The sequence below is a fragment of the Lynx canadensis genome, chromosome A1, assembly GCF_007474595.2.
Source record: "Lynx canadensis isolate LIC74 chromosome A1, mLynCan4.pri.v2, whole genome shotgun sequence".
In the NCBI taxonomy this organism is placed as follows: domain Eukaryota; kingdom Metazoa; phylum Chordata; class Mammalia; order Carnivora; family Felidae; genus Lynx; species Lynx canadensis.
Genome location: NC_044303.2, coordinates 28,713,483 through 28,726,700, shown reverse-complemented (window position 1 = coordinate 28,726,700; position 13,218 = coordinate 28,713,483). Strand labels below are relative to the sequence as shown.

The 13,218-nt window shown below is 38.6% G+C and overlaps 1 protein-coding gene across 2 annotated transcripts in view; it reads right to left on the bottom strand.

Moving 5' to 3' along the window:
* LOC115511098 (von Willebrand factor A domain-containing protein 8) overlaps positions 1-13,218 on the bottom strand; it is a 289,504-nt gene that overhangs the window by 99,095 nt on the left and 177,191 nt on the right. For both annotated transcript variants that reach the window (XM_030311601.1, XM_030311610.1), the window contains exons 28-29: positions 8,899-9,094; positions 1,291-1,372 (exon numbers count right to left, since the gene is read on the bottom strand). In XM_030311601.1, coding sequence (XP_030167461.1) covers positions 1,291-1,372; positions 8,899-9,094 — 278 coding nt within the window. The remainder of the gene's footprint in view (positions 1-1,290; positions 1,373-8,898; positions 9,095-13,218) is intronic.

Genomic DNA, 13,218 nt, shown 5'->3' with positions numbered 1-13,218 from the left:
CCATGGATGACTGACAGCCTTGGTGTGGCTGGCCTTTCTCTCCTGTTGGATGGCTCTCCAAGGTCCTCTGCTTGGCATCTCAGCTGAGGCTTTCACCCCTGTGTTGTGAGGTCTCAGTTGCCTGTCAGGAAGTATATGTTAGTAGGGGATGTGATGTCAATCTAGGCCAAAGCAGAGTAAAAAATTAGAAGAAGGAGGAGTTGGCCCCAGGGGGGCAATGTAAGGAAGAATCTAGGCCAGGTGGACCAGAGCAGGGGCTCAGTTAGGCTGAGAGAGAGAGATCAGGCATGGATGCATCCAGAAAGGGATGGGCTACTGGAGAGGACACCTGTGCTCCTCAAGGGTAGACACCAAACACGTTGTTTTCCTTCTGTATCCTCCATCCAACTGGTTTGAATACTTTGCTTCCGTCATTGGACAATAATAAGAGCAGTGAATGATCATGAGTTTCATTCTAAATCTCTGGAAGCCTTTAGCTACTACATAGCCTTCACAACCGCAGATGCACAGTAGCACATTTAAAAACAATATTAAACAAATGCTATTTAAATTCCTTTGACATTTTGAACACATTTGCCTCCAAAAACTAATATGTAAAGTTAATAGATACGGTGGATGGAGCTAGAGAGTATTATGCTAAGCAAAATAAGACAGTCAGAGAAAGACAAATACCATATGATTTCACTCACATGTGCAATTTAAGAAACAAAACAAGCAAGCAAAGGGAAAAAAATAAGACAGAGAGCGATGAACCAAGAAACAGACTCTTAACTGTAGAGAAGAAATTGATGGTTACCAGAGGTGGGGGGTAGGTGGGGGGATGGGTTAAATAGGTGATGGGGATTAAGGAGTGCATTTGTGATGAGCACCGGGTGATATGTGGAATTGTTGAATCAGTATATTCTATACCCAAAACTAATATTACACTGTATGTTAACTAACCGGAATTAAATAAAAACTTAAACACATTTAAGAAGCCCGAAGATTTCTGCAATACTGAAAATGCTATTTCAGTTACAGAAAAACTTATCATTAGGACAGATCAAAAAAGAGAAATGAAGCCTTGAAGTTTGTTAGACTTATACCTGTATGACATTTTTCCCAAATGAAAATAAAAATAGCAGTAAACCATGCAGAACAGCAGCAAGACATAAGCCAAGTGCAACTGGGGGGAAAAAAGAGCTTGCTATTTAAGGAAGCAAAAGCACACATTTATTCAGAGCACTTGGGAAGACTTGGCTCACTTTCTATCTGACATACAAATGGAGGACAAAGGTGAAAGTGGATTACCTGGGAATAGGGATGTATCGGAGTTTCTTTGATCGAAGGTCAGTGATTTCCATGTAACCAGCTGTTTGTGGAGGGGTAACATCTACAAACAAGTCACGACATTGAACAGAGTATTAAATTACAGCAGGATAGCAAAATAAGACCAAAAGAAAGCATGAATGTTGCTAAAAGTGGAATGAAGTTACCAGTACACTCAGGCAAAACTCTGAGACCCACCTGACAAGGTCCTGGGCCAACTCTAGTCTCTAGGTTATGTTTTTGTCAAGGAAACACAAAGATTGTCAAATACATGCATATTAGGCTATGATTCTTTGCTGTCAGAAAATTACCCAAGTTCTTTTCATTGTCTTTGCTAGCTTCCCAAGATGAGAAGTTTCAGCACTTAGAGTTTATATGAAATTATTTCATCACGTGAATTCTGTTTTTCCTTCCTGGGAAGTCACAATGACAGTATAACGTAGTGGAATCAGTACCCACTTTGTAATCAGACTGGCCTCGTATAAAATCTTGGCTCTGATATGTCCTAATTGCGTTTTTGGCTGGTCAAGTTAATGATCTCACTGTTTTTGTCATTTGTGAAATGGGGGTAACAACAGCATCTGAGCATCATAAACATTATTTGGGGGATCAGATGAATTGGGTAATTGCAAAGCACTTAATTAGCAGTTGCTCGACACACGGTACCTGTAGTAATGAGGGCCACGCAAGACGGGAGAGGGTGAGGTGAGCATGGGCCAGTGGGGTGAGGGCTCTGGATCACAGAAACTATGAAATGGTGGGGGAAAAAGAGGGGAATGACATAGAGGGGCCAGAGCTCCCATCTCCAGTTCTGGAGGTGTTTCCAGGAGGATTCCAGGGGCCTGCTGATTTCTTTTCCAAAGCCTTGAGTTACACCACCCATCATCCCTAGCTGCCACTGCTGTGTCAGAAACTCTGCTTAGTCTTTTTTTTTTTTTTTTTAATGTTCATTGATACTTGAGAGAGAGAGAGAGAGAGACAGACAGACAGACAGACAGACAGACAGTGTGTGGGAGTGGGGAAGGAGCAGAGAGAGAGGGAGACACAGAATCTGAAACCGGCTACAGGCTCCAGGCTCTGAGCTGTCAGCACAGAGTCCGAAGCAGGGCTCAGACTCACCAACTGTGAGATTATGACCTGAGCCAAAGTCGGCGCTTCACTGACTGAGCCACCCAGGTGCCCCAGACTCTGCTTAGTCTTTACAGGTAGTATTTTTAATACTGACAACAAAGACTTATGATTCCTGCTCGAGAGATGAGGAAGCTGAGGCTTACAGAATTATGGTAATAATGTGACTTGCTTGTGGCGACATAGCTGGAGGGTGATGTAGGCGGCTTTCAAACCAGGCCGTTCCAGCTTTGAAGTCTCTGCTCTGTCCACCACTCTACACAGCTCCTACCTAGGCTGACCCTAGGGCAACAACTTTTAAAATTGTTTTACAAAATATTGGCTATCAGTGTCTCTTAAAAAAATCTCCCTTACACAGAACCCATACTTTAAAAAAAATTTTTTTTTTTTTAATGTTTATTTTTGAGAGAGAGAAAGGGACAGAGCACGAGTTGAGGAGGGGCGGAGAGAGAGAGAGAGAGAGAGGGAGACACAGGATCTGAAGTTGGCTCCAGGCTCTGAGCTGTCAGTACAGAGCCTGACGCAGGGCTCAAACTCATGAATCAGGAGATCATGACCTGAGCTGAAGGTGGACGCTTAACTGACTGAGCCACCCAGGCGCCTCTACAGAACCCTTACTCTTAAAGATTTTTTCGGTTGTCTATATCTTATTACAATTCCAGATTAGAATGAGATATCCAGGATGTTCACACTGGATTTATCCAATGTAGTTTACAAAAAAATTAAAAACTTCACATTTTTATTTCATGTTTTTAGCTGAAGATTTCTGAGACCATCTGAAAAATTCAAAACTCAAAATATCTCTTATTTATTCAACAAACATGGTTAAGCTCACTTTGCACCAGATACTATACAAAGCACTGAGGATAGAGAAGAAGGAGGTTGATTCCTCCCTTATTCAAGGAGCCCACAGCACAATGAGGAAAGTTCCTTTTAACCAAACCAGACCGAATCCAACCCACCGAGGGCCTTTCGGGACTTGGAAAAGACTCCAGGGTGAGACTCATGGGCCTGGGGCCAGGTATGAGCTGCAGAGCAAGGCAAGAAGGAGTGCCAGGGGTCAGAGGTTTAGGAGGAAATGGAGGTAATGTCCAGGGATAACAGAGGGTAAGACAAGAGAGTTACTATGGTAATCTGACCACCCAGCTCAATTGGCTGTCCCCTGATGGCCATTTACAGAAAACAAGCATGCTTATCATCTGTCACACAGGCCTGCACTGGAAATGCTGCCTAGGATAGAAGGTCAGTCTTGGATAAAGTTTTGCACCATCTATCATTTTTGACAGTTCCTGCGGCTAAGACCCAGCTGAAGTAGGTTGAATTATTTATGGACCCAGGTTCTTTGCCAAAAATGACCAGTTACTGAAGAGGTTGGGATGCCTAGAGCTGTCTAGCTAACAGACTTATATTTTTGGCTTGTCACTCATGGGAACTTTTTCATACATAGCAGAATGAAGCTGAGCTATGGCCATCAATGCTTTTAGATGGCCTGTGAAAACAAAGTAAGTCAACTTATTTTAAAATATTTTTCTTCCCTACATTGTTTTTTTCTTTCACTGTGCAAATTAATTCCATGGCATAAAGAGGGTGAGAAAATGCAATAATGACTGTGTCTATTTCAAGAAGGAGAAAGCAAGAATTTTACGCCTGGTGCTAAAAAATATTTTCATGTATCAGAAAAGGCAATTCATGGTTATAAAGCACATCAAAGCAGTATTAAGGGTAGTGGTAGTGGTGGTAATGGTAAGTGCTTGAAAAATGATCAGAGTTGATGTTTACTGATTTGAAAACGAATCAGCTTAGAATACATGATTGAATTAAGGAAGTGAAAATCGTGGCCAGACTTCCCTGCAAACTTAGCCAAATCCTTGTCAATCCGTTTTAAATGTTTCAACGCTGTAGAGAGGACGGAGGCTCAGTAAATTTCCATTACATTTATAATCCAGGTGGATTTCCAAGATAGGTGTAAGCTATGCGCGAGGATGAGTTCACTAATGATTAAAGGGAAGTCACGGCTACAGTGCTTCCTGCATAGTTCCCGCAAACAGTGGGGACAGCTTATGTGCACAGTGCCAAGGTTAGGAGGAGGTATAAAAGCTGTCAGGCAAAACAACCACGAACACATTCAGAGGGAAGATGAAATTATATTAAAAAATTCACTCCTTCTAGCAACGTAATTTGATGGACATTTGTTAACTGCCAGGTTTAACGCACTTCTGTGTTTACAGATTAAGAGTGATGTGTGCCCTGCAATCGTGCCAATGCCAAATCTTTGAATTTACTCAAAGTTCAAAACACAGGGCAGCAATTTCAATCCAGAGTCATTATTTTGTGCTTAAAGAGCTGAGAACTGTGATAAAAAAAAAAAACAAAAAAACAAAAACAGCTAACATTTTCCCTAGATGAAAAATGATTGGAAGAAAGCAGTAAATCTCTCCTAGTTTGCATTAAACAAAAGCTATACCATCTTTGTAAAAGCCACCAAGAGAGTAGCCTTTACAGTTTCTATTGATTTCTTTAATAAAAGGCTGATATGCATTAGTTCCTGGCTAATCAGATAGATGGTTGGATTCTATTTACTTAAAAAAATTTTTTTTATACCAGCATCAGCTCAAAGATTGCTTCTTAACTAGCAAAAGTATTTTTGACGCTATAATCTTTTCACTACTACTTTGGAAGTTATATACTCAATTCCTAACTTACCAACACATCAACTTAATATCATTGCCTTCTTCCTGAACAATGTAAGGCACTAGAACACTTTAACATCAGTTACTCCTCTCCTAACTTGTGGATGATAATTATCTTATAGTTTTGATATATGCTTCTTAAAATTTCACAAAATTTCATTACTTTTTATCCCTTATGATAATGCTTGTTAGTCACATATTTATTCTTTTTTCATATGTTCTCATCTGAATGAGTTGATCCCTAGATCTGTGCACAACTATCATCCTGGTATCTCCTTTTGTCATTCTCCTAGTTTCTGTTTTTTTTTTTTTTTTAACAGCCCACATTTATAAAATTCCTCCTGTGTGTTAGACACTATGCTAAGCACTTTATATATGTTTGGAATATTTAAGGAATTCTACTTAAACAAGTGAGGGGAAATAAAACTCCTGGCATCTAAGAGAAAAATGGTAAAAGATATAAACAAGCAATTCTCAGAAGAGTAAATTGCAACATGTAAAAAGATTCTTCAAGTTACTAGAAATTAGGGAAAGATAAACTGAAACCACAATAATGGGGTCAGATGCCTACAAGAGTGGATAAGGTTGGGGCACCAGGAACCCTTTTATGTTGCTGGAACAATGCTGGGAAACAATTTGATAATTCTACTTTTAGATAGATAGATAGATAGATAGATAGACTCTCAGCATATATACAAGGAGAGGGATATAAGAATATTCATTGCCCACTATCTGTAACAGCGAAAATTGGAAAGAACCTAACTGTGCATCAACAAAGACCAGATGGATAAACTGTAATATGTGCAGCAGTGAAAGTAAATGAAAGTGCTATTGACATGGATGGTGACAAAGATTATCTCCTTTGACCAAACTCTAGTCAGGCTCTTCTGGATCCTCTTCCCAAACAGACCCCGACTTTTGGGCTTCTGTGTCCATCTCTGTCTTGTCCACTTTCAGCGAGAGTCCTGCCAATAAGTAAGTTTAGCAAGAATCCTCTCCCCCGCCTCAATATGTGATCAGGTTCCTCATCCTCTACTCCCCCCAGGTAAGGTCTGATCACCCTGGCCTGACTTCAGCAAGAATCCTGTTAGGTCGATTTAGCCCATAGGTTTCCTTATCCCTGATTTCCTCTTAGTAATTTTCTATCCACTGATCCCTACCAACAGTTAGAGGATCTATACTACTTGATTTTGACACTCATTATAAACTACAAAGCTAGGAAATAACCAAGAATGTGCTGTTAGTGAAGGGATAGATACAGAGATCAATGAACACAATACAAAATACAGAAACAGACCCAGACATATGTGGTCAGTTGATTTTCAGCAGAGGTCCGAATGCTGCAATCAATGGAGAAGGACAGGTTTTCCAGCAAATGATGCTGGAACAGTGAGTATCTCCATACAAAACTATGAGTCTCAATCCACACCTTGTGCCATTTAAAAAAATATTATCTCAAAATGCAGCATCTAAAACTATAAAATTTCTAGAAGGGAAGATTTTCCCTTCATCAAGAAGGCAGAAAATGTTTGAAAAGAATATATCTGATAGTGGACTTGTATCCAGAATATATAAGGAACACACAAAACTCCTAAAACAAATAAACAAACAAACAAAAACACCAAATAACCTGAGGGCAAACAGTCAGACCTTTCACTAAAGAAGGTACATGTGACAAGATGCTCAACATCATGAGGCACTAGGGAAAATACAAATTAAAATCATCATGAGCTATTGCTACACACCTGCCGGAAAGACTGACAACACCAAGAACTGGTGAGGAGGCACAACTAGAACTCTCATTCATTGCTGGTAGGAATGCGAAATGATTGCCACTTTGGAACACAGGTTGGCAGTTCTATCATATAATGTAAAAATGCCATTCCTACATATTTACCCAAGTGAAGCAAAGACTAATGTTCACTTAGAGATCTGTGCATAAATGTTCAGAGTAGGCTTATTCATTATTGTCAAAAAGTGGAAATGATCTAACTATCTACCAACAAAGCATGAACAAAGCATGCACATATACACAACAGATTACTACTTGGCAATAAAATGAACTACCGGTACACAAAACAATATAAACGATTCTCAAATACATGATATTGGGTGAAAGAAGCCAGACTTGAAAGACCACATACTATATGATTCCATTTATATGACATTCTGGAAAAGGCAAATCCATAAGGACAGAAACAGATCAGTCAGGGGTTAGGAAGTAGGTAGACAGGTTGACCACAAAGAAGCACTGGGGTGGGGGTGGGGGTTCTGGAAAGATGGAACTGTCCTCTGTTCAGTTATGGTGATGGTTATACAACCGTATGTGTTTGTCAAACTCACAGAACTATATACAAAAAAGGGTGAATGTTACTCTGTATAATCTGAAACTTAATAAGAACAAATGCATACTTTAAAAATATCACTCTGTCTGATGTGTGGAGAATGGGTAGGATGCGGAAAGAGTTGGAAGAGGAAACTCTCAAGAGGCTGTTGCAATATTCTGGTGCAAGATGGCAGTCATTTGGATGTTGGTAATAGAACTCTAGTCAAGTGGGTAGATACAAAATACAGTAGTCAGGCTGTATCAAAAGGACATGATGATTTGTGATTGGATTAGATAGAGAGGAAGATGAAGAAGAAGTATCAAGGCTGACTCCCAGGTTTCTGGGTAGTTGGAGATAACACTAAATTCTGGTATAGAATTTCTTGTATTTCCTGGGATGCCTTCATGGCTCTGTACCTTTCACATAGGATTCCCTGTTCCTGAAACAATTCCTTCATTTGATTCAATCCCATTTATCTTTCAAGGGTCAGCTCATCATCACCAGTCTGGACTGTAAGCTTCCCCTTTCATAGATCACCTTGTGAGTATTCCTACCATGAGACTGTCACTTTCTTCACCTGCCTCTTCTACCATAAAAAGCATTTTGAGGAAATGGTGATTTATTTGGAAGAAGTGAATTCTAAATATTATCATATAACCAGGACTTCCAAACCCAGTAATAGATTATAATACATGTAGCATTATAGTTCTTAAGTTCACGGTGATATAATGAATGTAAACACAGGACAACATATTACTACCACTACGATGCAAATAATAATCTGTGGCTCAATGACCAAACATTTTCATAATTATCTATTATGATGAAAGCCTATGTGGTCCAGCAAAAGTAGCTCTAGACTTGGGACAGGAAGACCTTAGTGCAGATCTGGGCTCTACCAGCCACCGGTGGTGTGGCCCTTGGCACGCCATCTTGCCTTCCTTTGTCAGCTTCCCTGCATATAAGCTAGAGAGTACACTAATGACAGAATGGGGATTTGAAGATTAAATAAAGGTATATAAGGAAAAGTGGCACAGGACCTGGCATATATCTTGCGGTAATAAATATAAGACGACTTTGAGAGAACTACTAAGTGAATCAGTCTGCAGGAGTCCCTGGTCTTTCATCATAAGTCGGGCCCCATTTTCTATGCCTAGTAGTCTAAGAATTTTTAAAAGTCCCTTTGAAGACATCTTCTAAGTTAAGTTATTGTACAGATTATAAAGCAAAGGAAAAAGAGTTCTAACAGCAGTGGCTTCAATCAGAGACTGCGAGAAAATGACTGAAAACTTTCTGAGCCCACACCTTGGACTTTTTAAGCTGCTAGATCCTGGTAGACTTATCCACATTTATAAATACAGAATGACAATGATAAGTTAAATATCCCTACCAAAAGAAAACTAGGTTTACGACTTTGGCAAATTAGGAATTGGTAAGTTTCTTACCTTTTGGGTAGATATCTTTTAGAGGGACTTCTCCTGGGGGCAAAATCCTGACTATCTGATTAGTATCTAAAAGAGTCACACAATTGCTCTGCTTTGGACTTTCACTTGTTTTCTTTCCTCCATAGAATGTTGTGTCAGTGACATTTGGTTTATGAAGAGATGATGGCCTTTTCCAAGAATAGACTTCACTGGGTGACTGAAAGAAAAAAAAAAAAGATTAAAGTACCGAAACATAGTTGACCCTTGAACACAGGTTTGAACTGTGAAGGTCCACTTACATGGATTTTTATTACAGTAAGTGTATTTTCTCTTCCTTATGATTCTCTTTCTTTAATTGCAATAAGTGTATTTTCTCTTCCTTATGATTTTTTTAATGACATTTTCTTTTTTCTAACTCACTTTATTGCACATATGTAATGTATATAACATACAAAATATGTGTTGATCATTTATGTTATCAGTAAGGCTTCCAGTCAACTGTAGGCTATTAGTACTTATGTTTTGGGGAGTCAGATGTTATATTTGTGGAGTTGTGATTGTGTGAAGGGGGTCAGCACCCTAAATCCCCTCTTGTTGTTCAAGGGGCTATGGTACTATAAACTATATTCACCACACCTGCTACAATGCAGCCCTTTAAGCAGATACCGGTGGTAAACTTGTATTTCACAAGTATAAGAAAACCAAATTATTTCTTGACCTTTTTGAATCTGGTGTAAAAAATAGCTGCTTCACCAATAATTATAATTTTTAGGCAAATATGAAATATAAAACATATATATATATATTTTACCTTGAAATAAATGAAACAAATATCTGGTTCATTCATTCTCTAGCATAAGTAACAGGACATTACCAGCATTCTGAGGTCCCTGAATGCTGTACCCATTCATATCTCCTGTCTGCCCTAGATGTTTATAACTCTTCTGGAATTTTGTGTTATTTTTTCCCTCTTGCTTGACTTCAAATTTTTACCAAATATGTATTTATCCTTTCCTACTCCAAGATCATAGACATTCTCCTATGTATTCTCTAAACATTTTAAAGTTTGTCTTTCACATTTAAATCCTTAACCCATTAGGGATTTATTTTTGTGAATGGCATGAGGCAGGGATTCATATTCGTCCTTTTTTCACATGGATAGCTAATTGTCCAAATACCACCAGATACTAAATGGCACTGATTAACATTGCTATCATAAAATACAGTTCTCTATATGCATGCATCTGTTGCTGGGTACTTCATTCTGCTCTCTTATTTATTTTTCTTCCCCCACGCCAATAACACACTGTCTTAGTTGCTGAAGCTTTATAATAAACCTTGAAATTTAGTAGGTTCTTCTTCAGCAACGTCTTGATTATTACTTGTCCTTGCTTTTCCATAAAAATGTATGAAAGTTGCATTTGCTCTGTATCCTTGTCAGCACTTGTTACTGTATTTTTTTTATTTTAGCCATTTCAAAGGCATATCTAGTATCTCATCATGATCTAAAAAATTTTTTTTTATTTTTAATTTTTTTATTATAATTTATTGTCAATAAAAAATTAATGTTTATTTTTGAAGGAGAGAGAGACAGAGTGTGAGTGGGGGAGAGGCAGAAAGAGGGGAAGACACAGAATCTGAAGCAGGCTCCAGGCTCTGAGCTGTCAGCACAGAGCTCAATGCAGGGCTTGAACTCATGAACCGTGAGATCATGACCTGAGTCAAAGTCGGATGCTTAACTGACTGCGTCAGTCATGATGTCCCTTTCATCATGACTTTAATTTGCATTTCCTAAATGACTAATGATGGTGAATATCTTCTCATGTACTTAATCTCTGTATCCTCTTAGGTAAAGTCTCTGTTTAAGTCTTTTGCCCCCCCCTTTTTTTTTCACATTTACCTCCAAAGTTGTTTCTATATCTATCTAAATATATTGAAAACTGTGAGTTCACACAAATAAATCCAATTCCAATTCAACGAGATTCATTTTAGTTTTTTTCCTTTCTTTATCTGTAACTCCCTTCTAATGAGAAACTAGATTTCATTATCTTTAATATATTTACTTTCTTGCTCAGTTCTACTGTATGTGACTCATATCCCATCCCATTACTAACCTTCCCTCCTGGGCAAATGCCCTCCTTACTCCCCTTGGTCCTGACAGTCCACATTGGGCTACGCTCATGAAAGGATGCCCTCCTTGCCTTACTTGGGCGCCTACACCATGTTACTTCTACTTCTTCATGGGCACCGTCTGCATCTTGCCTGGAGTGAATTCCCATCACAAGTGACGACACCCTCCCCCATCACGGATGTCCTCACCTGCTCAGTCTCTGACCTCTGATACCTCACACTGGGTCACTATTTGCCCATATTCTATATTGGAATATTTGTTTTCTTGCTCTAGAGGTGTTTTATTTTGTTTTGAGAGAGAGAGAGAGAGAGAGGGAGAATGAGCGGGAAAGGGGCAGAGAGAGAGGGAGACATAGAATCTGAAGCAGTCTGCAGGCTCTGAGTGTCAGCACAGAGCCCAACGCGGGGCTTGAACTCATGAACTGAACTGATTGTGACCTGAACTGAAGTCAGACACTTAACCGACTGAGCCACCAGATGCTCCAACTTGCTCTTGAGTTTTAAGAAGTCTTTGTATGTTCTAGATACAAGTCCTTTGTTGGAAATGTGATTTGCCAATAGTTTTTCCCAGCCTTATCTTTTCATTCTCTTAACAGTGTCTTTCACAGAGCTAAAACTTTAAATTTTGATGAAATTCAATTGATCAAAAATTTTGTTATGGATTATGTCTAAGATTCTCAGTACAATGTTTAATAGAAGTGGCGATAATGGGTATCCTTGTGTTAGTCTTGATATGAAAAGGAATGCTTTTAGTGTTTCACTATTGAGGATGATATTTGCTATAGGTTTTTGTGACTATGTGGCATGAAGTTAGGAAAGTGATAATAAGCTTATAATAATTTAAGTGCCTCTGATAATGCTATAAAAAGTTAATGAGAGGTGACATACCCCCTTATTGATAGCTTTATGAAGGATTAAAAGAAATTCACATAAAAGCAGGAAGGCACTGTGATACAAGAGAAAGGATACAGATTTGAGGGTCAGTCACACTTGACCTCAAATCCCAGCTCCCTCACTCATAATTTGTGTGGCCCAGGAGATATATCTTCTCTGTTTGCTTCTTCATCTATAAAACCTTGTAAAATTATTTTAAAAATTAATTATCATGCATGAAAGGTTTTAGAATAGTGCAATGCCTGACTTTTGTGTTAGGTCCTAAAAGGTATGACTGTTACCATAAAATGTTGAAAGGCTCCTTAACTGACCCTAGTCTTTCATTTAACAAATATTCACTGAACACCTCCTGTATGTTGTGTGCCATATTAAGTAGGGGGAGATAGAGCTTTTTTTAATGTTTATTTATTTATTTCGAGAGACGGAGAGAGAGGACCTGAGTGGGGGGAGGGGCAGAGAGAGAGGAGAGGGAGAAGTGGGGATAGAGCTTTTAATTTAACAAGGTTACTAGTCCTACAGGCTATAAAGGATTCCTATAAGGTTAATACAAATGGTGTCTTATACTCAGTGTAAAATACTTTTACTTTCTAAATCTTTATAGTGACATTACATTTCTGTACTAGTTTCTTCAATTGGAAGATCAGTATTTTAAAGAATTCCACCTCCAGAAAAATAGCTCTAGTATTTTCTCTATTGATGACAGCACTCATTAAGAGAGCATACTAAACACAACTCTCATTCAGTCAAGGCTGCAGTAGATACTATATTCCAACAACATGTTTCATTTTCAGTTATATAATACCATAGCAAATGCTTTCTCCTTGATAATTAGGAAGACATATGGCAAAATCCTAAGCCACATATTATCCACTGGGTTTTGGATTTCAAATCCCTGAAGTACTCATCGTTCATTAATTACATTAAAAAGTTGAGCTTATGTGAGATTGGTGTACCATCATGCAGAGCCCATGTTTTTATCTTTAAATGATTCTATTTAAAAATAAGAGCTACAAAGGAAATTATGAAAATTAAATGTTTAATCAAAACACATGGAGCTACCTCTAAGGTTATTAGATGGGAACATGGACTTAAATCACCTTTATATTTCATTTTCCCACATTTCCATCAGAGGAAGATGGGACCTAGCTTCACCTGAAGCCAATTACAAATAGTCCCTTCTTTACACATAACAGTACGTAATGGCAGGAGGGACCATCTAAGGCAGATTAAGTTGAGACTATCACCATAATCTGGATGCTGCAAAGACACAATAAGTCAGAGCAAAACTCAGCGGAAGGTGAATAGATGTTCGTGAGT